At 39.1% G+C, this 24,075-nt stretch overlaps 1 protein-coding gene across 3 annotated transcripts in view; it reads left to right on the top strand.

Annotated features, from left to right (window-relative positions):
• SRFBP1 (serum response factor binding protein 1) overlaps positions 1-24,075 on the top strand; it is an 89,033-nt gene that overhangs the window by 31,297 nt on the left and 33,661 nt on the right. For all 3 annotated transcript variants that reach the window (XM_006167484.3, XM_027767856.1, XM_027767855.1), the window contains one exon: positions 19,734-19,805. In XM_006167484.3, coding sequence (XP_006167546.1) covers positions 19,734-19,805 — 72 coding nt within the window. The remainder of the gene's footprint in view (positions 1-19,733; positions 19,806-24,075) is intronic.

The following is a 24,075-nucleotide window of genomic DNA, read 5'->3' as shown; positions in this document are numbered from 1 at the left end:
TGATGTTCCCCATGCTCCCAGAATAGGAGCTACCCTGTGATCATTCCTCTGTGGGAGTGTGCTTCATTTTCCGTCTCCTGGAACACAGTTGCACACCCATGAACACACCCACGTCGAGGCCTTTGGTGGCTATGGGATCTGCAGCAGTTAGTATTGGGACTTTCAAGTCCCTTGCCTAATTCTACACTTTTTACTTAATTTTCTCTAATACAATAGAAAAACTAGGTAATATGTAATTTTTTGAAACCTATATGTAACTTTAGAAATCCCCAATAAGTACTTTCATCTTAAGTTAGGATTTTTACCAACAGGGTGACCAAGTGATGCACTTTTCCAGAAGTCAGACTTAGGTGCCAATGAGAATGGCCCCATCTGCCTATTTAGTTCCATTTTTTCTCCTTTGCTTGTCAAGTTTTCCCTTACTTTTTTTCCCCTTTGTTTGCCTTTTTCTTATTGTAGTTATTGGTAATATCTTTCTGGTGTTCAAAGAAAAACTTAGACAAATCTAATGTAGCAGACTTGAATTGAACAAAAAACGATTCATAAATCAGGCAGCCTCCTGATTTCCTCCTGGCTGCCAAGGAGCTCTCACATGCTTTGTAGTCCCCTAACGTTAGTGATGTGAGAAAGCAGAAGTGAGGGAAATGAGGCGCAGATGCAGTTAGGCTAGTTACAGCATGGTGCTTGCCTGTGAACAGTTTACATGGCGGCTGTCTTGATTGATTGAAGCATGGCTGCTGTGATTGGCAGTCACTCACCAGTTGGTCGATAAAGCAGACTCCTGGGTCAAGCAGGTGGTGTAGTAGTTAAGGTGCTGCACTCCCACACGGTCAACTGTTGATCGAGTCCCAGACCCAGTGGCTTGAAAATCAAACTAGGCACGTACGTGTAGGTACATGGTCAGAATCCTCCTCGGAGGAGAATGGAAGAGAAGGGATTGCTGTGTGGCCATGCCCCCCTGGGGGATGATCTCTCACTTTATAAACCCCACTGTTTCTCTGTGAGGAGCATATGCTACCTATGGCAAAAACCTTTTGAAAGAATGAAAGGAAGGAATGGACGGGGGAAGAGAGAGAGAGAGAAACAATGACTCCCAAGTGAGGTTGTGGTTTGTTTACAAGAACTCAAATTGTTGAGTACAGAGGCCTTCTCAGGCCAGTATGTTCAACAGTATTAAAAAAATAACATGTCATGGTTAAATTGGAAGACTGAACACTGAAGTTTAATGGCTATAGCGCTGAGATGAATCAGAAAATAACCTCTCATTAGAGAGAATGTAGGTGCATGGACCCTCTTACTCTTACTTTCTGTTGGTGGACATTAAAAGTGATGTACGCTTCTGAGATAGACATTTGGCAACTTACATTAAAAGTATAGACAAAGGGACCAGTGAGTGGCATGGTTAACCATGGCCAACAAGTTCAAGTCCCAGATTTGGTGACTTGCTTTCTCACTTTTCCTCTGTGTGTGTGTATCTCTCTGGTTAAAATTAAAATAAATAAATGAATAAATAAATCAAAAAAAAAGAACAAAAACCGAAGTATTGACAAAGCCTTTCCACTTTTAAAAATACATTCTACCAGGACCAGCAGTTGGCGTAATGGCTATGTCTCTGGACTCCCATGTAGCCCACCGCGGTACAAGTCCCAGACTCGGTGACTTGAACTCACGCCAGGTGCATGTGCATGCATGCGCAAGATCCCAAGAGGAAAATGGAGGAGAAGAGATTGCAGTGTGGCCATCCCCCCTGGGAGGTGATTTCTTGCTTTCTGTCTTTCTGATGAGCATACACACCCTATAGCAAAAACCTCTCAAAAAAAAAAAAAAATACATTCTGCAAAATACTTCTTAGTTTGAGTTCTTATTTCTCAGTTGAACTTCCTGCCTCTGGTCTCACCCCTTTCAAATTGTTTTGTGCTGTAACCAATGACCTTACCCTTTTTTGAAAATTATTTTTATTTTTATTAGTTTTTACTTGTTAGGGGGTGCATGCACTTACCAGGGAGAAAGTACCCCTGAAAGGAGTCTGGACACACCGTAATCCCATCTCCATTTCTCCATTCCGTTGGGATTTGGATCACAACCGTGCAGCATGTTTTTCCAAGCTGCCAGACCCAGGATTTGAATCACATCTTACTTTGTGGGATCCAACTCCCTTAATCACTTTTTAAATTACAGAGTAATCTAATGTATGGCATATAAGACCCCTTATGGTCTGCATTCCAACTACCTCTCTGCTTCACTGTATGTTCTGTCTCCCTGTACTTTTGTGCCAGCTGTACTGAACCCCAGACTAAGATCTACTTCCTGCTTCCACATCTGTTAGTAGGCTTCTTATACATAGTAGTACATCCTTCTGGCCTGAACAGATGGGCTTCCTTCAGCACCTAATACTTAAGATACTAGCTCCAGGAAACTTGCCATGGCTCCACCACTCTGACCCCAGAAGAAGTTCGTCAGTGCCTGCTCTTCCTACCCCTTTACCCTGTATATATCATAGTTTATAGCAGTCCGCTTTCATGTCGTTCCTACCACTTAGATAGGACTTCTTACGATAATGGGTTGCTGGGACCAGCAGATGACGTAATGTTACATCACTGAACTCCCACGAGGTCGAACATACTGGACCTGGCAGCTTAAAACTGAACACTGGGCGTGTGTGCATGCATGCCCTAGATCCCAAGAGCAGAATGGAGGGGAAGGGATTGCGCCATGGCCATTCCCCCAAGGAATGATTTCTCACTTTCTGTCTCTTTGTCTCTCCAGTGACTGCACATGCCCTATAGCAAAAATCTCTCTTGGGGACCAGGAGGTGGCGTGGTGGTTGAGGTGCTGGACACTCCCACATGTCTGACCACGGTTCGAGTCCTGGACCTGGCAGTTTGCTTTCTCATTTTCCCTCTCTCTTGCTCTCTGTCTCTCTCTGGTCAAATTAAAATAAATGAATGAATAAATAAAATTAAATTATTTTTAAAATGATCTCTCTTGAAAAAAAAAAAAGATAATGGCTTGTTTTACTTGATTCATTGTCGCAACACCTAGTAGCATATCTGGCAAATAGTGGATGCTGCCTGGGCAGCTGACTTGAGGTTTTTTTTTTCTTGTTTGGTGTTTTTGCCATAGAGCACACACACTCGCCAGAGAGAGAGGGAGGGACAGTGAGAGAGAAAGTGGACTCTTTGCAATCTCTGTACTCCATTCTCCTCTTGGGAGTTTGGGCACGTACTCACACAGGCCTGGTGTAATTTTTTTAAAGTCTCCAGGTCCAGGACTTCAACCACGGCTGGCCCTGTGGGAGTCCAGTGCTTTAACACCATGCCACCCTCTGCCTCCCTGAGTGACTGTTAGTGCACAATTTCTTACTTATATTGGTACGTTTTATACTCCTGAGGTTGTTCTGAGTCTCTAGAGCTAAGTAAACTACTGTGTAGTCTGTAACCAAAGAGTTTCATTTTTTGCTATTTTTCATGTTAAACATCAGAAGCTTGATAAGAAAAAGACCCTTTGTTTAACAGAGTCACCTCAGCCTGTGTCCTAAGGCCATAAGACCTCCAATTTGATGTTTTAACAGAATTTTTTTGCATCTAAAAGCAGAGCAAAATGCCCTATTTTAATAGCCTTCTGTACTCAACTTGTGACCTTTGAAATGATAAGTAGGAAGTCATATTGGCATTTTAAAAGATCAGCAAATGCTGCCCTCCTCACACTCATACCAAAGCAAAATGGATCTTCATCATGGAATTTCATTTTGCTGCCTGGAATGTGGTCTCTGCACCTTTAGTTGGTGTTTTGAATCAGTCATATTCCTGAAACCTTTAACAAATGTCATTCTTTTAATCTGCGTAAATCATGATTTTAATTGTATACCGTGTTGGTATAAAAGATAAAAGTCTATAATCACTTGAAAGTAATCTTTGTGCTAAATAAGAGTATATAGTACAAATAAAGTGGTATTCATCATCTGTTTTTGAACCTGCTTACATATTAAAAACAAAGGGCAAGTTGCAGGCTTTTGTTGGCCAAGGTGAGGAAACCGGTGTCATCATTTACAGAGTGGAATTGCTTCATCCGGGTAAGCCTACTTCAAAGGCTACCGAGTGTATAAACAAGATGTATGAGTAAGAAGTAAGAAAGCAGTGTCATGTGAGGATTTTTGTTTTGTTTTTTATTTCTTTTTGTTTTGTTTTGATTTTGTTTTGTAATTCTGGAAATTTGAACTTAGAACTTTGGCAGGACATTTCCCAATAACGGTGAAAGTATCCAAAGCCCTTTTCAACTATTAATTCAAAAATTTTGGACACCTAATACTACTATCATAATTCCAGTATGAAATAATGTGGTGCTTGAGAAAAGAGGTAAATATTACAACATATCTTGTTGGAAACACATAGTGGAGGACAAAGGTCCCTAGAGAAAAGCAGCAATAAGATCAGTAAATAACAAGTACAAATTGGAATTTTTTTCCCCCCTAACTGGACACAACCTCAGTTTTGGGTTAAATGGACACGAGTTATTTTCAAACATTTACATTCATTAACTTGAATACATTTTACATCATTGGGTTGTTAAGTTTCTATTATAATGGCATCTGTGTATTTGGGGGTTTTGTATAATGTAGTAATTAGTATTTTGGCATCTCAAATAATTTTTTTTTTTTTTTGGAGAGGTTTTTCGCTATAGGGCGTGTGCGCTCGCCAAACAGAGACATAGAGACAGAAAGTGAGAAATCACCCCCCAGGGGGGATGGTCATGCTGCAGTCCCTTCTCCTCCATTCTCCTCTCGGGATCTTGGGCACGCACACACATGCACCCAGCGTGAGTTTTAAGCCACCGGGTCTGGGACGTGAACCGCGGTTGACTACGTGGGAGTCCAGCGACATAGCCATTATGCTAACTGCTGGTTCCCAAATAATTTTTTTTATAACTAAAGATACTCAATAATATTTTACTTTTTTCTTGAATGTGAAAAATTCAATTCCAGTTCTCTACCTGTCATTAAAGATTGTAAGCTATGTTCTAAGAAATAAAAGAATTCTAAGGCAAGTGATAACTCCAGTTAGGAATGCTTCTTTATTTATGGCCATACCACCCTGAGCACACCTAGTCTTGGAAAATAAGTAAGGTTGGCTCCGATTAGTACTTGGATGGAGGGGTATGTCTTAGCACTCTACATTGAAATTGTTTAGTTCACTTATGTTTTCCCTTTTCCTCTATAAAGACTAGCCAAAGTCTTCACAGGTATATCATTTTTATATCTGGGTGGGTTGGGGTGAGAAATCTTCACTTTCAAATTTTCGATTTCTGTTGAAACTTTGTATATTGGGACCAGCAGTTGGCATAATGACTATGTCACTGGACTCCCACGTAGTCGACCGCGGTTCAAGTCCCGAGCCCGGTGACTTAAACTCACGCCGGGTACATGTGTGTGCATGCCCAAAATCCCGAGAGGACAATGGAGGAGAAGGGATTGCGCAGTGGTTATCGCTCCTGGGAGGGTGATTTCTCACTTTCTATCTTTGTCTCTTTCTTTCTGGCAAGCACACACGCCCTATAGCAAAAAAATCCTCTAAAACAAAAACTTCCTATGTTAAAATAGAATTAGCAGGTTTGGGTTGTACTTGGTATCAGTTGTTTTTCTGTTCGTTACAATCTAAGATAGCATCCCAGTTTATTAATGATCACATGGTTTCTTATTACTCATAACAGTTTGCAGCCATGAAAATAAAAATTAAAAGTATAAATGAAAAAGATTAGGAATTTTCATAACACGTATTATTAATTCCGTATTATACTTTCAGGTTAAATTTTCACTTAAAACTTACTATATATTTAGTTAATGGTTTTCTTTTATACTACTGAAGAATATACTGTTCTTTTGGAAATAACTATTGAGTTTTCCTATGTTATATACTATCCCAATGTTAAAATCAGACAGTCATTGGAATCTGGAGAATGGATAAACTAGTTTAATTTCTTATGTGATTGAAGGAAGACTTTTACAAGGTAGGGGTTGCTGAGTTGGAACTTGAATAAGAGTCTGCACAGGACCGGGTATTCTAGGTTAACAGAACACACCAGAGGCAAAATATTCAGGTGCGTAAGTACATGGCATGATTTGGAAGTGCTATTCAGTACTCTGTATTTCTCTTCTTATATGATGTGCCATTTTGACCTGTAATTATTGCTCTTTTCCTTTGAGAATGAGATTCTTGTATTTCTGTCTTGGTACTTAGTGCACTAGTTATAACATAAAGCAGACTCAGTATATATTTCTTCAGTGACTTAATGTCATAGCTGAGATATGGAAAGAATTCAGAAGTAACAGGTTGTATGTAATGGCTAAGATGGCAGGTGAGCTTACATACAAAGCCTTTTAGAGATTGGACACATCAATTTTGAGTCATCATGTGTTTTCTAGAAACACAAAGCTGATGGCAGAGTGGTGGATTAATTAGAAGGAAATAAGATTGGGGGCAAGATAACTAGAGGAGGTAATGGCTTGTACATCTACATTACCGACTTAATTTTGTCTTCAAAAAGTTAGTGGGAAATGTGTACCTATGAAGAAAGTATGCAGGCCAGCTCCATTGCCTGGTGATTAGGGCAGCAGATCCCACATGGCCTGGCACGCAGTTTGAATCCCAGACCCGGCAGTTTGAGAAACATGTCAGGTGTGTGTACGTGTTTGGCCAAAAATCCCAAAAGGAGGGAGATGTGGAGAAAGGATTGCAGCTGGACCATTCTCCTTGGGGATGCTTTCTCCTTTCCTCCTCTCTCTGTCTCTCTGCCAAGTGCGCATGCCTTCTAGTAAGAAAGAGTAAAAACTATACATGGATTTCAGATTTGCTTTTACATCAAAATAAATTCATACTTTAATTCCATTTTTCCACAGATGTTTTTGATTATACTTGTATTAAATATTGATTAAGCCTGTCTCTTTAGAAAGTTGTATATCACGTGGTTCATTGTTTTTGCTTTTCGAAATCTCATTATCATTGGAGGGAGCTGGTATGTACAATTTTAAAACAAAATGTTTTAGTAGATACTTTGAAATTTAATTTAATTAATTTATTTATTTTTATTTTAGTTTTTGCTGTAGGGCGCAGGTTCTTGCCAGAGAGAGAGAAAATGAGAAGTCATCCCATGGGAGGATGGCCTCATCATTGTACCTTCTCCTCTCTCTCAGGATTTGGGGTATGCACATACACATGCCCAGCGTGATTTTTAAGCCACTAGGTTCGGGACTCGAACCATGGAGTCGGCCAGATAGCGTCCAGTGCCCTAACCTACATGCCATGTTCTGACTCAGTGCTTTGAGATTTTAAAATAGGAGATTTTTTTTTTTCCTAACAAGTAATCAGGGAGGGATTAATTCAAAAGGTGACAGTTTAAATCACAGATATTAATTTTACTGATATACCCCCCCAAAAAAATAAAATTTGTGTGTAATTTGGCATAATTAGAGTAGTTGGGCCTTTCTAAAGATACAGACTACCTGGATGCACATAAAGGATTTTTTGTGTACATTTAACCTTTAGAAATAATTATCTAGAGGCTAAATTTAAAATAATTCCTGTGAGACCGAGATTTAGTAGCAGCGATTAGATTTCAAAAAAAAATAGCATTCTTTGTTTTAAACAGAGTTGAATGTAAACTGGTATTAGATGAGTTGAGCCTCCGTTTAACTATTAACACATGAGAATATAAGAAAAGAGTACAGATTGTATTAATCACGGGCACTTAAAAAGGATTGCTGGCAACCTAAAGGTTCTAGAGAAAATACTTGGAAGGAATGAAAACTTACAACAGCACGTGATTTTGAGTTCCTGCAGGCTTTGAAAGGCTTTCTCTTGTTCTTTTACTTAAAGACCACTCCTTTTAACACATCACTGTGTCCCTTTTAGTCCACCTCAGTATCCCAGCTAGATTCCAAAATGGCAGGGGAAGGATGCCTCAGTTTACTTAATAGAATTTCTCTAAAGCCTTTCAGCGAATTTCCTACGTTATCCAGTGTGAATGGGAAACTATGCCAGGGCGTTTATAATTGTTGAAGTTTTCTTAGTTTTATTTTTTAAGGGGATATTTTTCCCCCAAGAGGAAAGAGTTCAAGAAAGCTTATTAGACAAGGAAACCGGAGTTAGAAACGTATGTAGATAAAAAGTTTTCTGGGACCAGCAGTTGACATAATGGTGATGTCACTGGACTCCGATGTGGTCGACCGCGGTTCAAGTCCTGGACTGGTGACTTAAGCTCAAGCCAGGTATGTGTGCGTGTGTGCCCAAGATCCTGAGAGGAGAATGGAGGAGAAGAGATTGCGGCGTGGCCATCCCACCTGGGGGGTGATTTCTCGCTTTCTGTCTCTCTCTCTTTCTATCTTTCTGGTGAGTGCACGCACCCTATAGGAAAAACCTCTCAAAAAAAATGTTTTCAGAAACGAAAAAAGCTCAGTAATAAGTGCATTTCAAGTTTTATTTTTATCTTCTTTTATTTGATATACTGTATTAAGAAAGGATGCAGACATAGCTCTTAATTCCACTATTTTTAGTCTCACATGCTATCCTAAAAAATTGTATAAAATGCTTTTTAAGTATTTTATTTATGCCGTATAAGTTTACCACAGAATTGTGTCCTTTTAATACTGATGTTTAGATTCCACTTCAAAAACAACTTTTCTCACTAAGGTCAGCCATTTTGTTAGAAGAGAATCTCCAAAATGAAAAAATCTGTCCTTATTGTCTAGAATGCTAAAGTCTCCTACATAGAACCCTCCGTGGATTTAATTTCTGGGTCTCATTTTCTCTGCCTACCTCCACATGAAAGAAACAAGTATTTTACTGAGTTGTAGGAAAAGTCATGACACATTTTTCTACGCAAACTACTGACCACTTAATAGGACTAAGAACAGTCAAGATGTTTTTACTTGGTATTAGAAATATAATCATGTTAATCACTTGGATTACACAAGCTGTTTTGCCATGTTTTCTAGAAGATATTTCTACTAGGAGAGGGGACTATATGACTAAAAAGATCTAGGACTTCCTTTGACTACATGATTTCCTAACTTTTATGCTTAATTAATGTATTAAATGAAATGCAAGTCTTTAGACTGTTAAGTATACATGTTTTAGCTTTTGCTTATCAAATGTAATTATTTTCTTCTATTGATAACAATGATTTATAGTTGAACATACATTCAGTTTGGTTTCTAGAATAAGATTCAACTTTTGACATGAAATTCAACTTGGAACTAAAGTGAGACAGTGCTATTTGTAGACATTTAGTAATTCTTTAACTGGCTGCCAGTGAAAACCTGACACCAGTAAAATTTCCTAGTAGTAAACTTACTTTATTATATCACTCTCCTGTTCAAAATCCTAAATTAGCTTCCTATTGTCTGCCAGACTGGGCCTAATCTTTGTGAATATTAAAAGCTTTTTAATCATTTGACTCATCTCACAGTCACCAGCTTCCTCTCTCCTCATTTCTGTCCATATATAGTGTAGCTCCCCCCCAGGTGGGCTCCTACACCGCGGTTCCACCCCAGCCTTTGAGCTGCCTGGCTGGATCATGGCACACCCACCCACCCAGTGTGTGAGGGTCAATCTTCCACTTGGCTCCAGCATCTGGGGCAGTGAGCCCCGACTGTACCTCATGACTGAGCTGACATGGATCTCCTTACTGTTCCCTCCCTCGTGGACTGCTGCACTGGGAATACCCAGCATACTTCATCCTCAGATATACATGCTTACGTCTGCTTTTTATTGAATTGTTTTGTTTAACTTTATTTATTTATTTATTTTAATTTGACCAGAGAGGGACAGCAAGAGAGCAAGAGAGTAATAGAAGTGTGAAAGCAAGCTACCAGGTCTGGGACTCGAACTGTGGTCAGCCGTATAGGAGTCCAGAACCCTTAACTACCATACCACCTGCCAGCCGCACTTAAGTCAGCTTTTAACAGTCTGCAATGAAAACATCTTCCATTGTGCTATTATGTCAAGTTATTTGCATGTTTGCTCAAAAATTAAACTCAGTTCTCGTTGTATTTTTGCACAATACTGGGTGTTCTGCACATACATAGAAGGCTCTCAGTGACATGTTATGTTAAGATAACATATATGACTTTTTTTTTTGAGAGGTTTTTGCTATAGGGCGCGTGCGCTCGCCAGACAGACAGAGAGAGACAGAGAGACAGAAAGCAGGAAATCACTCCCCAGGGGGGATGGCCACACCGCAATCCCTTCTCCTTCATTCTCCTCTTGGGATCTTGGGCGCGCACACACACGCGCCCATTGTGTAAGCCACCGGGTCCGGGACTCAAACCGCGGTCCACTACGTGGGAATCCAGCGACATAGCCATTACGCTAACTGCTGGTCCCTACATATATGACTTTTTTGAGAAACTATTTTGAACTCTATTAGTCCTTTTCTGGTTTAAGGAATTACCATAGGACTTAGACTGTTCCTGACTAATAGCTAGTGCAAACCACTTTTCTAAGAAACTGTGCTTTAGTTTTGTGATATCAAGAAAGTAAGACTTGAAACCTAGATAGATATGATTGTTGGGAAAAGGAATGAGAAAAGTAGGTAGCTAGCTGAAGGAAGCATTCTAAAGGTAAAAATTATAAAGCAAATAATGATGGTTACACAGTATATTAGACTGTTCAAATAGAAGACTCTGGAGAGAAGATTCTGCCCAAATCACTAAAATTGGAATTACCCGATGAGTCCATTAAATTGATTATTTTGGGGTTATTTTTAAATTTCTTATAATTTATGATTTACATATAATCATTATGCACTTTTATAGAGTGCAGAATGGTTTTTAAAAGTATGGTGTGTAATAAACAAATTGAGAATATAAATATAAATATATTTACCACCTTCAATATTTAACATTATGTGGTGCACATTCAAAATTTGCTCTACTGATTAATGTAGAAATTTATGTTGGATTATCAGTGATGTTCCTTATTGTAAAATACAGTTCTAAAGAAAAACAAAGTGATTAAAAAATCATAGACAATGAAAAGTCTCATAAATTAATGAGGATAGATTTTTTTAAATAATGATAATTTTAACAAAACCAATGAAAGTTGAAGATTGTGGGAGATAAGAGTTTATAATCTGGGGATCAGCAGATGCCCTAATGGTTACATCACTCTACTCCCATGTAATCAACCACGGTTCAAGTCCTGAACTTGGTGGCTTAAAACTCACACCAGGTGTGTATGCTTGTGTGCTCATGTGCCCAAGATCCCAAGAGAAGAATGAAGGAGAAGGGATTGCAGTGTGCCCACCCTCCACACCCTCCCATCCGGAGAGTGTTTTCTCACTTTCTGTCTCTCTGTCTGTGTCATACCCTATAACAAAAATCTCTCTCAAAAAAAAGTTTATAATCTGAAAAGATCTGTGATACCAGTCATTGGTCCAGTTTAAGAGATAGGTAAAATTGTACATAGCAATAGCTAATTAGGAAGAGAGGAAAAACTTTTATTCACTCATTGTGAGTTCTTGTAAGAACATAGTATTGTATTATTTATAAAAAACTTAAGTCCTCAGAAAAGCAGAAACAAAACAAAATCGGAAAAAGATGTTTAAAGACATGGTTAAAATCAGTAATTTGGTGATGTATAGGCTTTATAAAGTTCTTGATTTTAGCTTTCTTTAAATTTATTCCAAGGAAAGACTCAGTTACTTGTAACATTTGAACTCTTCCTGTTACCTAGTTTTATACAGTGAATTATGGTTATAACAATAAATATATAAATGCATTATGAAACCTGTAGAGACATCTGTCTATCAAATAATTGGTGAATTTGTACTTAAACCTGCTTGTGTGTAAAATAGTTGAGTTCTAAATTTTTAACCTTTTAGTTGGAGAATGTAATCTATTGATGTTCATTGTGACTGTTGATATATGTGGATTTAATCTCTGTCATTTTATTACTCTCTCTCTCTTTTTTTTTTTTAATCCTAAGTGTTTTGTGTTCTCTTACTTCAGTTTATCTCCCTTAGGTTTTCCTGGTATAATATTCCCTGAAGAATTTCCTGTAGAGCAGTATAATTTTGGTGAATGATTCTAGCATTTGTTTATATAGAAATGATGTTCCTTCTCAGTCAAAGGCTAATCTAGTCGTATGTATTTGGTTGTTGGGAAAGTCATGACATATTTGTCTCTTTTACTATTCAAAAATGCGTCACATCACTTTCCCAAAACCCAATAGTACTCTTGGCTGAAATTGTTTTTCTTTCAGAGTTTTAAATATGTCCTCTCTTTCCTGTATTGTTTCAGTTGAGAAGTTCGATGTTAGTCTAGTGGGATAACCTTTGTAAGTAAGTTGGCATTCTCTCTTGCCATTTTTAGAATATTGTCTTTGATTTTTACCAATTTGGCTATGATATACCTTAGAGAAGATCTGTTATGTTAAATCAATTTGGTGTCCTTTAAATTTCCTGGGTTTGGATATCTGTATACCTCTCTAAAATTAGTACGTTTTTCAGCTACTAAATCATGAAAGAGATTTTCTATGCCTTTACCTGTCTCTATGCCTTCTGGGATACATATTATATGGCTCTTCAGTCATTTAACGGTATGTAGGATTTCCCATATGTTATTCTGGGGTTTTTTTGTTTGTTTGTTTGTTTTGTTTTGTTTTGAGAGAGATTTTTGCTGTAGGTTATGTGCTCTCGCTGGAGAGAGAGAGAGAGAGAGAGAGAGAGAGAGAGCAGGAGAGCAAGAAATCACTCTCAGAGGGAATGACCGTGCCTTAATCCCTCCTCCATTCTCCTCTTGGGATCTTGGGCACGCACTCACACATGCCTGGTGGGAGTTTCAGGCCACCATGTCCAGGACCCAAACTGTAAATTGACAACTACTTGGGAGTCTAGTGATATGACTGTTATGCTATCTGTTGGTCACTGTTTTTCTGATTTTTAGTGATTATTCTCCCATTCCTTTCAGTTGCTTAGACTAAATCAGAGATTTTGTCTTCAAGGTCAGAAATTCCTTCTTCTGCATGGTCTGTTCTGTGGTTGATGTTTTTGAAGGATATTTTTATTTCCTGTATTGTATTCTTTATCTCCAGTTTCGTTTAACTTTATGCGGTTCCTCCTTCACATGGAAGAATTTTCTCATCTCCTGGAATTGTTTGTCCATTTTCTCTTGCACCTTATTGAGCTTTGTTATGATGAATATTCTGAATTCTTCTTCTATCATTTCTATGATCTCTTGTGTTTTATCCATTGTTGGTGAGGAGTTATGTTCCTTGAGGGGGAGGTATTTCCTCCTTTTTTCTATTTCTTGGAACTTTGCTTTGATTTCTAGTCTTCTGGTGATATACTCATTTCTCCCTACTTCTTTGGAGTATGTTTATGTAGCTGTGTGTTCATGTATTTCCTGTGGAGTGAGTTTTCCTTGTGCTGGTGCAAGTGTGGAATCCACAGTGGGAGTTTGGGTTTTAGATTTTCAGAAGGGAGTTTCTGTCTTTTTACTGCTTGGGGAGGTTGTGTTGTGGTGAAAGAATTTCTCCAAAACTTCAGTCTTTGGGTGTTTGGTCCCTGTGCACTCATACCTCTCTATTCCCAGTGTGGCTGGAGACTGAGCTGGACTGGTAGAATGTAAAGTGGTGGTCCATTTTGGTGCAGCCCCTTCTCTTTCACTACAGGCTGTGTGGGGGGGTCTTTGCTGATTAGCTCAGGCTGGGCAGCCTTTGCTTCTTGGTTGCTTCTAGATGGGTGAAGGGCAGAATGATATCAGCCTAGGCTAGGTGGATAGTGTAGGGTGCACTCTGGGAGTGCAGGGTGGCAGTTCTTGAAGGCTGGAGCAGCCAGCCCTCTTTCCCCTCTGCACACTTGGTGGAGGTCCTGGTGATCAGCCTAGGCTGGGTGATCTGCTTCCCTGTTGCTCCATCTCTCTGCAAATTTACTATTTTGTACATGAGCAAAGCAGTAGCATGATGTGGAATAATAATTAAAAATTATTTAGTAGATGGCTATCTTTAGTATATATAGTATATATAGTATCTCTAATTAGAAAGGGTTTAAACAATTTCTAATTTATCATCACTGACTATAGCATTTGGCAAAAAGCAAAATATGACACTTCTAATACTAACCCTTCTTCAGTATATTGACTGTCTTTTAAACTGTCTTGGGTCATGTTTTCCTCTTTGAGATGAGTGGGTCAAAGTCCCTAAGACCATACTGAGACTCACTGATTCAGTCCTCTTGGCTGTTTTCTTTAGTTTCGGCTTCGTTTTTCTAAAACAAGAAAGTCATTGGCAAGGGAAACTAAAATTTTTTGACAAATCCTGAATTTTCTATTGAAAATAGATTTTTCTGACCTTTTTTAGTTTTTTCTCATTAGAAATATTTAGAATTTCAGGACCAGCAGTTAGCATAATGGCTATGTCGCTAAACTCCCATGTAGTCGACCGCGGTTCAAGTCTCAGACCTGGTGGCTTAAACTCACACTGGGCTGTGTGCATGCATGCCCAAGATATCGAAAGGAGAATGGAGGAGAAGGGATTGCAGCGTGGCCATCCCCCCTAGGGGGTGATTTCTCACTTTCTGTCTCTCTGTTTCTCTCTCTTTCTGGTGAGCACACACGCCCTATAGCAAAAACCTCTCAAAAAAAAAAAAAAGAAATATTTAAAATTTCTCCATCATAATCTAATTCTGTTCAACAAATGTGTCATTGTAATTGGGCCTCATGGTCAAAGGTAACTAAGACACTATTCTCACCCTTGAAGAACTTGCACACTCAGCTTTTTATTCCATTTTTCTATCAAGAAGATGGAAGACAAAAGTTAATATGAGCTTAAGTTTTTGTGTGACTGTTTTATGAGTTCCTCAAGGCATTTGACTAGATGGCTTACTGCCTGACCATGTTTATGCTTCATGTGGAACTGTTCCCAATAATCTGGTCTGAATCATTACCAGAAAACTAAAATTGTTGAAACTCTTATAATGTTTTTTCACTCTTCCATAGTTTTTAACTAAAGTAAGGCTTTAGAAGCTTTATCTATAAAGCTTGTTGTTGCCTTACCTATTGTCCAATGCTTTTATAGGAAACCATCATTTATGAGAAATATTTATGTAAAGGCCTGTAGTAGTTAAGGGAGCCAGATCCCACATGACTGATTGTGGTTTAAATACTGGCCCTTGCGGCTTAAAGACCACAGGTTTGTGTGTGTGCCCAGAATCCTGAAAAGATAGAGAATTAAAGGAGAAAGAATTGTAGTGTGGCCCCGCTGCATTGAGAGATGCTTTCTTTTTCTCTCTCTCTGGCAAGTGTGCATACACTCTGGCAATTAAAAAAAAAAGGTTGATGTATTAATCAAGTAAGATGCCATAGCCTCAGTCCCAGGGCAGTTGTCTATCATCCTTATGCATTCTTTGAAAATAGCGAATTGCTTCAGATCTTGAAAAATCACTTCCCAGGACCAGCAGTTAGCGTAATGGCTATGTCGCTGAACTCCCATGTGGTCAACCACGGTTTGAGTCCCTGACCTGGTGGCTGAAACTCACGCCGGGCACTTGTGCGTACATGCCCAAGGTCCCGAGAGGAGAATGGAGCACAAGGGTATTGCAGCGTGGCCCTCCCCCCCCCCGGGGGGGGGTGATTTCTCGCTTTCTGTCTCTGTCTTTCTCTGTCTTCTGGCGAGCGCATACGCCCTATAGCAAAAACCTCTCAAAAAAAAAAAAATCATTTCCCAATATCTTAGTTTGAATGACTAATCTAGTAAACTTCATTGGGTTTTGCTATGGTGACTGGCTGTCATAATCAACTTGAAGAGTATCTTATGTATTCATAACCTTGACTCCTTGTGTCACAAGGCCCAACTCACTCTGTTCACCTCAATGACAGTACCTTTGGTGATAACACCCAAAGTTGTATACAGTGGGGATGAGGGATTCTTCTTTATACCAAGTATTGGCAGGCAAAAGGTGGTTTTCAGTTCAGGATGTGTTACGTGGGCCTTCTTGAAACATAAGCCCATTGGCCTAATGAATCTTTCATATTTAGGTGGTTTTCTAGTAAAGCCATCTCCAACAAAGCAGACTTTTGTAACCATCCTCTTCCATGCCTTCTTTTTTTTCTTTCCTGTTCGAATAACTTTTAATACTTCTGTTTCTTCCTGGGCTCAAACCGCTTTCTCTTTCTGTTTTTGTTTAATCATATTGGAAAGTACTTTAGCTCAGGACTGTCCTTCTCTGTCCAACAGATAGGCAGGTACTGCTCCTTGTGGAATCTTCATCATTCTTTTGCTCGGTGCTCCACTTTTCATGCATCTTGATAGTCTTTTTCATTTGTATTTTCTCAGCATGGTGTTATTTATAATAGAGCTTAGCCTTCAGACCAATCATTCTTTTTGCCTTTTGTGAACGTCCATGAGCCCCCTGACTTTCCTTTCTCCTTTTCTCATGGTAATCCAAACAGTATCCATAGAGTTTACATGTAATTCAATATATTCATTTTGTGGCATGCTGTGATGGCTGAAGAGTCTCTGGGAGCAGCCTCACAGATGCAGAGAAGTTGTCAACATTCAGGTCTCACAGACCAACAAGCCCATAAGTGCCTTCTTTAAAAAGAAAATTCTTAATTGCCAAAGAGACAGAAAGCTTCCTCTTCAAGTGGGGTATGGTCATGCCACAACACCTTCTCCTTCCTTTCTTCATCTCACTAGGATTTGGGGCATGTTTTCAAACCCCACAGTCAACCATATGTATCTGGCTTTCTTAACCATTGAGCTATAGGGCTGGACTGAGTGCTTTTTTTTTTTTTTTTAATTTTTTCATTTAACTTCATTTATTTACTTATTTAAATTTTGACCAGAGAGAGAGAAAGAAAGTGAGATTTCAGGCCGCCAGATCTAGGACTTGAACCACAGTAGACCGTGTGGGAGTCCAGCACCCTTAACCACCACGCCACCTGTCAGCCCCTTACCTAAATGCTTTTCAACATGGTAGGAATCTTTTGGACTCATCCAAGAGGATGATAGACTCAAAAGTTGATGGGATTTTTTTTGTTTGTTTGTTTTTTTGGAGAGGTTTTTGCTATAGGGCACGTGCGCTCGCCAGACAGACAGAGAGAGAAATAGAGACAGAAAGCGAGAAATCAACCCCCAGGGGGATGGCCACGCCGCAATCCCTTCTTCTCCATTCTCCTCTCGGGATCTTGGGCACACACGCACACGCGCCCGGCGTGAGTTTTAAGCCACTGGGTCCAGGGCGCGAACCGCGGTCGACTACATGGCAGTCCAGCGACATAGCCATTACGCTAACTGCTGGTCTCAAAAGTTGATGTTTTAACAGAAGCATTAATTAAGGTTGTTCTTACTACCACCACTTTGCCTGTAGGACCTTAGTCTTACTTTTCAGTTGTGAAATGAAAAATTGAATAAAGATAATTTAGATTTCTTTTAGTTGAGCATTTAATGAATTTCTTTGCATTTATTTTTTAATTGATTAAATTTTTTTGAGAGGTTTTTGCTATAGGGTGTGTGCGCTCACCAGAAAGACAGAGACAGACAGAGAGACAGAAAGCAAGAAGTCACACCCCCGGGGGGGATGGCCACGCCACAATCCCTTCTCCATTCTCTTCTTGGGATCTTGGGCACACACATGTGCCCGGTGTGAGTTTAAGCCACCGGGTCCAGGACTTGAAATGCAGTCAACTACATGGGCGTCCAGCAACATAGCCATTACGCCAACTGTTGGTCCCAATAAAGTTTTTTTTGTAAAGACTTATAACCAGTTTAAATGCTTCTCATAAATTCTAATATATAGTAGTAATAATTCCCTGAAATCTGGACCTGTTTATATTTCTCCTATTCCAAGAGATATTTAATGGAATCTGTTAGTGTACTTCAACTTCTCCTCCATTTCCTGTAATTCTCTGGTTTATATAAGCAGTTGCTGTGTTTTTTCCTTTATTTGATGCATAGTCATAAATGTTACCTTTCTTGTCTTCTTTAATTGCTTTGCTTTGCCTGAATTCTTTGTTGGGTACATGATATCATCACCTGCTTTGTAGTTTTTCCTATTTGCCTGGTATGTCTTTACCCATCCTTTTATTTACTTTTTTTTTTTTTAAGGTTTTTGCCATAGGATGTATGTGCTCACCAAGGAAAGTAATAAATCATCCCCCTGGGAGATGACCATGTTGTAATCCTTTCTCCATTCTCCTGGGATTGGGGGCATGTACACACACATGCCCGGCATGATTTTCAAGCTCCCAGATCTGGAACTTGAACAGCAATTGGCTATGTGGGAGTACAGCACATCAACCACTAAACTATCTATTGGTCCTCTATCCCTTAAGCTTTTTTAAGATTATAGGTGTGTTTCTGCAAGTGCAGCATAAGGTTAGATTTTATAAGTTTTTTCTTCTGATAGGTTCTTTAAACTAATTGACATTTAATCTTATTTCTCATGTTTGCCATAGACTCTGTCTTTTTTTTTTTTTTGGAGAGGTTTTCGCTATAGGACACGTGCACTCGCCAGACAGACAGAGACATAGAGACAGAAAGCGAGAAATCACCCCCCAGGGGAGGTGGTCACGCCGCAATCCCTTCTCCTCCATTCTCCTCTCGGGATCTTGGGCACGCACGCACACACGCCTGGCGTGAGTTTTAAGCCACTGGGTCCGGGACACGAACCACGGTCAACTACGTGGGAGTCCAGCGACATAGCCATTACGCTAACTGCTGGTTCCCCAGACTTCTGTCTTTTTTTGTTCATTTGTTTGTTTAAGGTTTTTGCCATAGAGGCACATAAGCTAGCCAGAGAGACAGACAGAGACAGGCAAAGTGAGAAATCATCCCCGAGGCAGTACAGCCATACGCACAGGACAGGCATGATTTCAAGCCACCAGGCCCAGCCGTTGACTGTGTGAGAGTCCAGCGCCTTAACCACCACACAGCCTGCTGGTCCCCAACTCTATTTTATATTCTGATTACCGAGTATTCCTTTTTATGTTTACTATTTATTTCTCCACCTGGGGCTACTTGTTTTAGATTTCTGAGAATTTCGAAAGGTCTCTATTTTTGTTCAGTGATTTCTATTGTATTCGACCTCTTACAGTGCCTTTACTTTCCTGATTTTCAATATTTTATTTTCTAGTCTGTGTACCGAAAATGATATCCTTTATCTCCTGCCTTTTTGCCACACCTGGACAGATAATAGCCTATATTCTTATTCTACTTTTTCTTATCTCTTCTACTTTTTGCCTACTGTTCTTTCTTTTATACCTTGTCACTTACTTTAGTCATAGGTTTACAAATACCCACATATATACTCACCGGAAGTCCTTTTACCAAAGCTATCTCTTGCTGATTGATATTTGTCTGGAAGATTCCTCTGGAGAAGCACATGTACACAATGTTCTCTGAATGCTTACACATGCAGAATTGTTTTTCAATATATTTGATATTGAAAGAGTTGCTTGACAGAGCATAAAATTCTTGGATTTCAGTTACTTGATTGAGTTCTTTGAAATTACTGCTCTATTTGCTTTGTATGTTGTTCTTAGGAAGATTAGCTTTTAATGCCACTTTGCTCTGACTTTTTTAGTAGCATGGTAATTTCTTTGATGGGAGGTATTCTTTTCTAAATATTAAGATTTTATTTAATACCAAATGTTTTAAAGGAAGACATGGAATGGAATTTGTCATAATGACAATTTAAAATTAAATTCATAACTAAAATTATATTGTTTTCTGCTATTACAGGAATTAAAACCTGATGTCGTAACTAAATCTGCTCTTGGTGATAACATCAACTTTGAAGAAATCTGTAAAAAGGTATATTGGCAATGAATTACATTTGTTTTATGAGAAGTTTTTAATGTATGTTGCTTGCTTTTTTCTTGTCAGTTTTTTTAAAAAAGTTATTTAATTTTATTTGTTGCTATTATTTTTTAATTTGATGAGAGAGAGAAAGGGAAAGTGAGAAAGCAAGACACCAGGTCCAGGACTTGAACCAATAGTTGGCCATGTGAGAGTCCAGCAACTTAATTACTACACCTATCTGCCCTGTCAACTTTTCCTTTGAATAGAGAAAACATTATTATTATTATTATTATATTGGTAATTTACCAATTTGCCTTGCTGTGATACCATATCTTAAAGGTGCTTTAAAGTGTGTTGAACTTAATACAGCATTGTATATGTTAGCTGTCAGTTTTTTAACTTCCCTGGTTAGAGCTAAGAATTGTTGTTACTGTTCTTTGTCAATTATTTCCCTGGAATATCTCATTTGGTCTCTGCATTTATACTGTGAAAGACTTATTTTTACAAAGGAAGAAACTGGAGGTTTTCAAGATGTCCCAAAAATTCTATTCTTCCTAGAATCCTTTGTTAAAAATTTTATCCCAGAGGCCAGTAGGTGGCATAGTGGTTAAGGCTCTGGACTCCCACATGACCAACAGTAGTTTGAGTCGTGCACCTGGTGGCTTAAAAGTCACACAGGGCACATGTGTGTGCATGTCCAAAATCCCAAGAGGAGAATGGAGAAGAGGGATTGTGGCATGACCAACCCCAGGCAAGAAGATGTTTTCTCTTTCCTTACCCGCTGGATCACTTGCATATGGCCACACTCTATCATGAATAAAGGCAAAAAAGCTTTTTTGAAGAGTACAGATTTGGGCCCAGCGATGGAGGCACAGTGTTAACAATAGTCTCTGATGCTGAAGGTCGAGTGAAGGATAGCGGTTCTGTACCTTGGGTGTACTCTACATCTGGGAAGGTTTGGGGGAGGATCATGGTATGAAACCTTGGTGAGGTTGCTCATCTTTCTCACTCTCTCCTGAAAACTCCCCCAGGGCCAACCACAGTTCAAGTCCTGGACCTGGTGGCTTGCTTTCTCTCTCTCTGTCTCTCTCTGGTCAAATTAAAATATGTGAATGAATAACTAAAAAATTAATTTTTTTGGAGAGGTTTTCGCTATAGGACACGTGCACTCGCCAGACAGACAGAGACATAGAGACAGAAAGCGAGAAATCACCCCCCAGGGGAGGTGGTCACGCCGCAATCCCTTCTCCTCCATTCTCCTCTCGGGATCTTGGGCACGCACGCACACACGCCTGGCGTGAGTTTTAAGCCACTGGGTCCGGGACACGAACCACGGTCAACTACGTGGGAGTCCAGCGACATAGCCATTACGCTAACTGCTGGTTCCCCAGACTTCTGTCTTTTTTTGTTCATTTGTTTGTTTAAGGTTTTTGCCATAGAGGCACATAAGCTAGCCAGAGAGACAGACAGAGACAGGCAAAGTGAGAAATCATCCCCGAGGCAGTACAGCCATACGCACAGGACAGGCATGATTTCAAGCCACCAGGCCCAGCCGTTGACTGTGTGAGAGTCCAGCGCCTTAACCACCACACAGCCTGCTGGTCCCCAACTCTATTTTATATTCTGATTACCGAGTATTCCTTTTTATGTTTACTATTTATTTCTCCACCTGGGGCTACTTGTTTTAGATTTCTGAGAATTTCGAAAGGTCTCTATTTTTGTTCAGTGATTTCTATTGTATTCGACCTCTTACAGTGCCTTTACTTTCCTGATTTTCAATATTTTATTTTCTAGTCTGTGTACCTAAAATGATATCCTTTATCTCCTGCCTTTTTGCCACACCTGGACAGATAATAGCCTATATTCTTATTCTACTTTTTCTTATCTCTTCTACTTTTTGCCTACTGTTCTTTCTTTTATACCTTGTCACTTACTTTAGTCATAGGTTTACAAATACCCACATATATACTCACCGGAAGTCCTTTTACCAAAGCTATCTCTTGCTGATTGATATTTGTCTGGAAGATTCCTCTGGAGAAGCACATGTACACAATGTTCTCTGAATGCTTACACATGCAGAATTGTTTTTCAATATATTTGATATTGAAAGAGTTGCTTGACAGAGCATAAAATTCTTGGATTTCAGTTACTTGATTGAGTTCTTTGAAATTACTGCTCTATTTGCTTTGTATGTTGTTCTTAGGAAGATTAGCTTTTAATGCCACTTTGCTCTGACTTTTTTAGTAGCATGGTAATTTCTTTGATGGGAGGTATTCTTTTCTAAATATTAAGATTTTATTTAATACCAAATGTTTTAAAGGAAGACATGGAATGGAATTTGTCATAATGACAATTTAAAATTAAATTCATAACTAAAATTATATTGTTTTCTGCTATTACAGGAATTAAAACCTGATGTCGTAACTAAATCTGCTCTTGGTGATAACATCAACTTTGAAGAAATCTGTAAAAAGGTATATTGGCAATGAATTACATTTGTTTTATGAGAAGTTTTTAATGTATGTTGCTTGCTTTTTTCTTGTCAGTTTTTTTTTAAAAGTTATTTAATTTTATTTGTTGCTATTATTTTTTAATTTGATGAGAGAGAGAAAGGGAAAGTGAGAAAGCAAGACACCAGGTCCAGGACTTGAACCAATAGTTGGCCATGTGAGAGTCCAGCAACTTAATTACTACACCTATCTGCCCTGTCAACTTTTCCTTTGAATAGAGAAAACATTATTATTATTATTATTATATTGGTAATTTACCAATTTGCCTTGCTGTGATACCATATCTTAAAGGTGCTTTAAAGTGTGTTGAACTTAATACAGCATTGTATATGTTAGCTGTCAGTTTTTTAACTTCCCTGGTTAGAGCTAAGAATTGTTGTTACTGTTCTTTGTCAATTATTTCCCTGGAATATCTCATTTGGTCTCTGCATTTATACTGTGAAAGACTTATTTTTACAAAGGAAGAAACTGGAGGTTTTCAAGATGTCCCAAAAATTCTATTCTTCCTAGAATCCTTTGTTAAAAATTTTATCCCAGAGGCCAGTAGGTGGCATAGTGGTTAAGGCTCTGGACTCCCACATGACCAACAGTAGTTTGAGTCGTGCACCTGGTGGCTTAAAAGTCACACAGGGCACATGTGTGTGCATGTCCAAAATCCCAAGAGGAGAATGGAGAAGAGGGATTGTGGCATGACCAACCCCCTACGGGGGGGTTCTTTTTTTTTTTTTAATTTTTATTTTTATTTCAAGTTTTTTATACATTCAACCATGTTATTTAGCTTGCAAAGTGAATATTCCAACATGTGTACATTTCTCCACAGTTCAGTTGAAAATACTATAAAATTATCTTCAAAAGATAATACCCCATTTCTATGTCCCATTAATGCTTTGCCTCTCTATTTTTATTCTAAATGTCCTTCCTCAGACTAGACTCCTTCACCCACCCTCTTCCCACACTGTATCTGGTTTTTACAACCATTTACTGCGTTTCTGTATTTATTAGTCACTCAGTTTCAGTCAGTTTGTATGAAGTGGGGACATAAAATGTCTCTCCTTTACAGCCTGGCTTGCTTCCATAGTCATCCACTTTATGTCAAAAGCCAGGGTCTTGTTTTTTTATGGCTGAGTAGTATTCTGTAGAGTATATGTACCACACTTTTTCAATCCATTCCTCTGTTCCTGGGCATTTGGGTTGGTTCCATGTCTTAGCAATTGTGATAATGCCGCAATAAACATCAATGTGCAAGCACTTTTCCGATTAAGAATTCTTCTGTCCTTTGGGTAGATACCAAGGAGTGGGATTGCTGCATCATATGGTAGTTCTATTTGTAGATTTTTGAGGAATCTCCAAATTGTTCTCCACAGTGGCTGGACCAATTTACATTCCCACCAGCAGTGTAAGAAAGTTCCCCTTTCACTACACCCCTGCCAGCACTTAACTTTTTTTTTTTTTTTAAGCTTAGTCTTTCTGACTGGGGTTAGGTGGTATCTTGTTGTTTTGATCTGCATTTCCCTTACAATGAGAGATGTTGAGAATCTTTTCATATGCCTTTTGGCTATTCGTACGTCATCCTTAGTGGTTTTTATAACTCATTCTCCCATCTTCTAATAGGGTTGATCATCTTTTTTCAGAACAGCTGCTTGAGGGACCAGCAGTTAGCGTAATGGCTATGTCGCTGGACTCCCACGTAGTCAGCTGCGGTTTGCGTCCCGGACCCGGTGGCTTAAAACTCACGCCGGGCGCGTGTGCATGCGTGCCCAAGATCCCGCGAG

This window comes from Tupaia chinensis, unplaced genomic scaffold, assembly GCF_000334495.1.
Source record: "Tupaia chinensis unplaced genomic scaffold, TupChi_1.0 Scaffold144806_1, whole genome shotgun sequence".
In the NCBI taxonomy this organism is placed as follows: Eukaryota; Metazoa; Chordata; class Mammalia; order Scandentia; family Tupaiidae; genus Tupaia; species Tupaia belangeri.
Note: the sequence above shows the minus strand (reverse complement) of the source record. Positions and strands in the feature narration are given on the sequence as shown.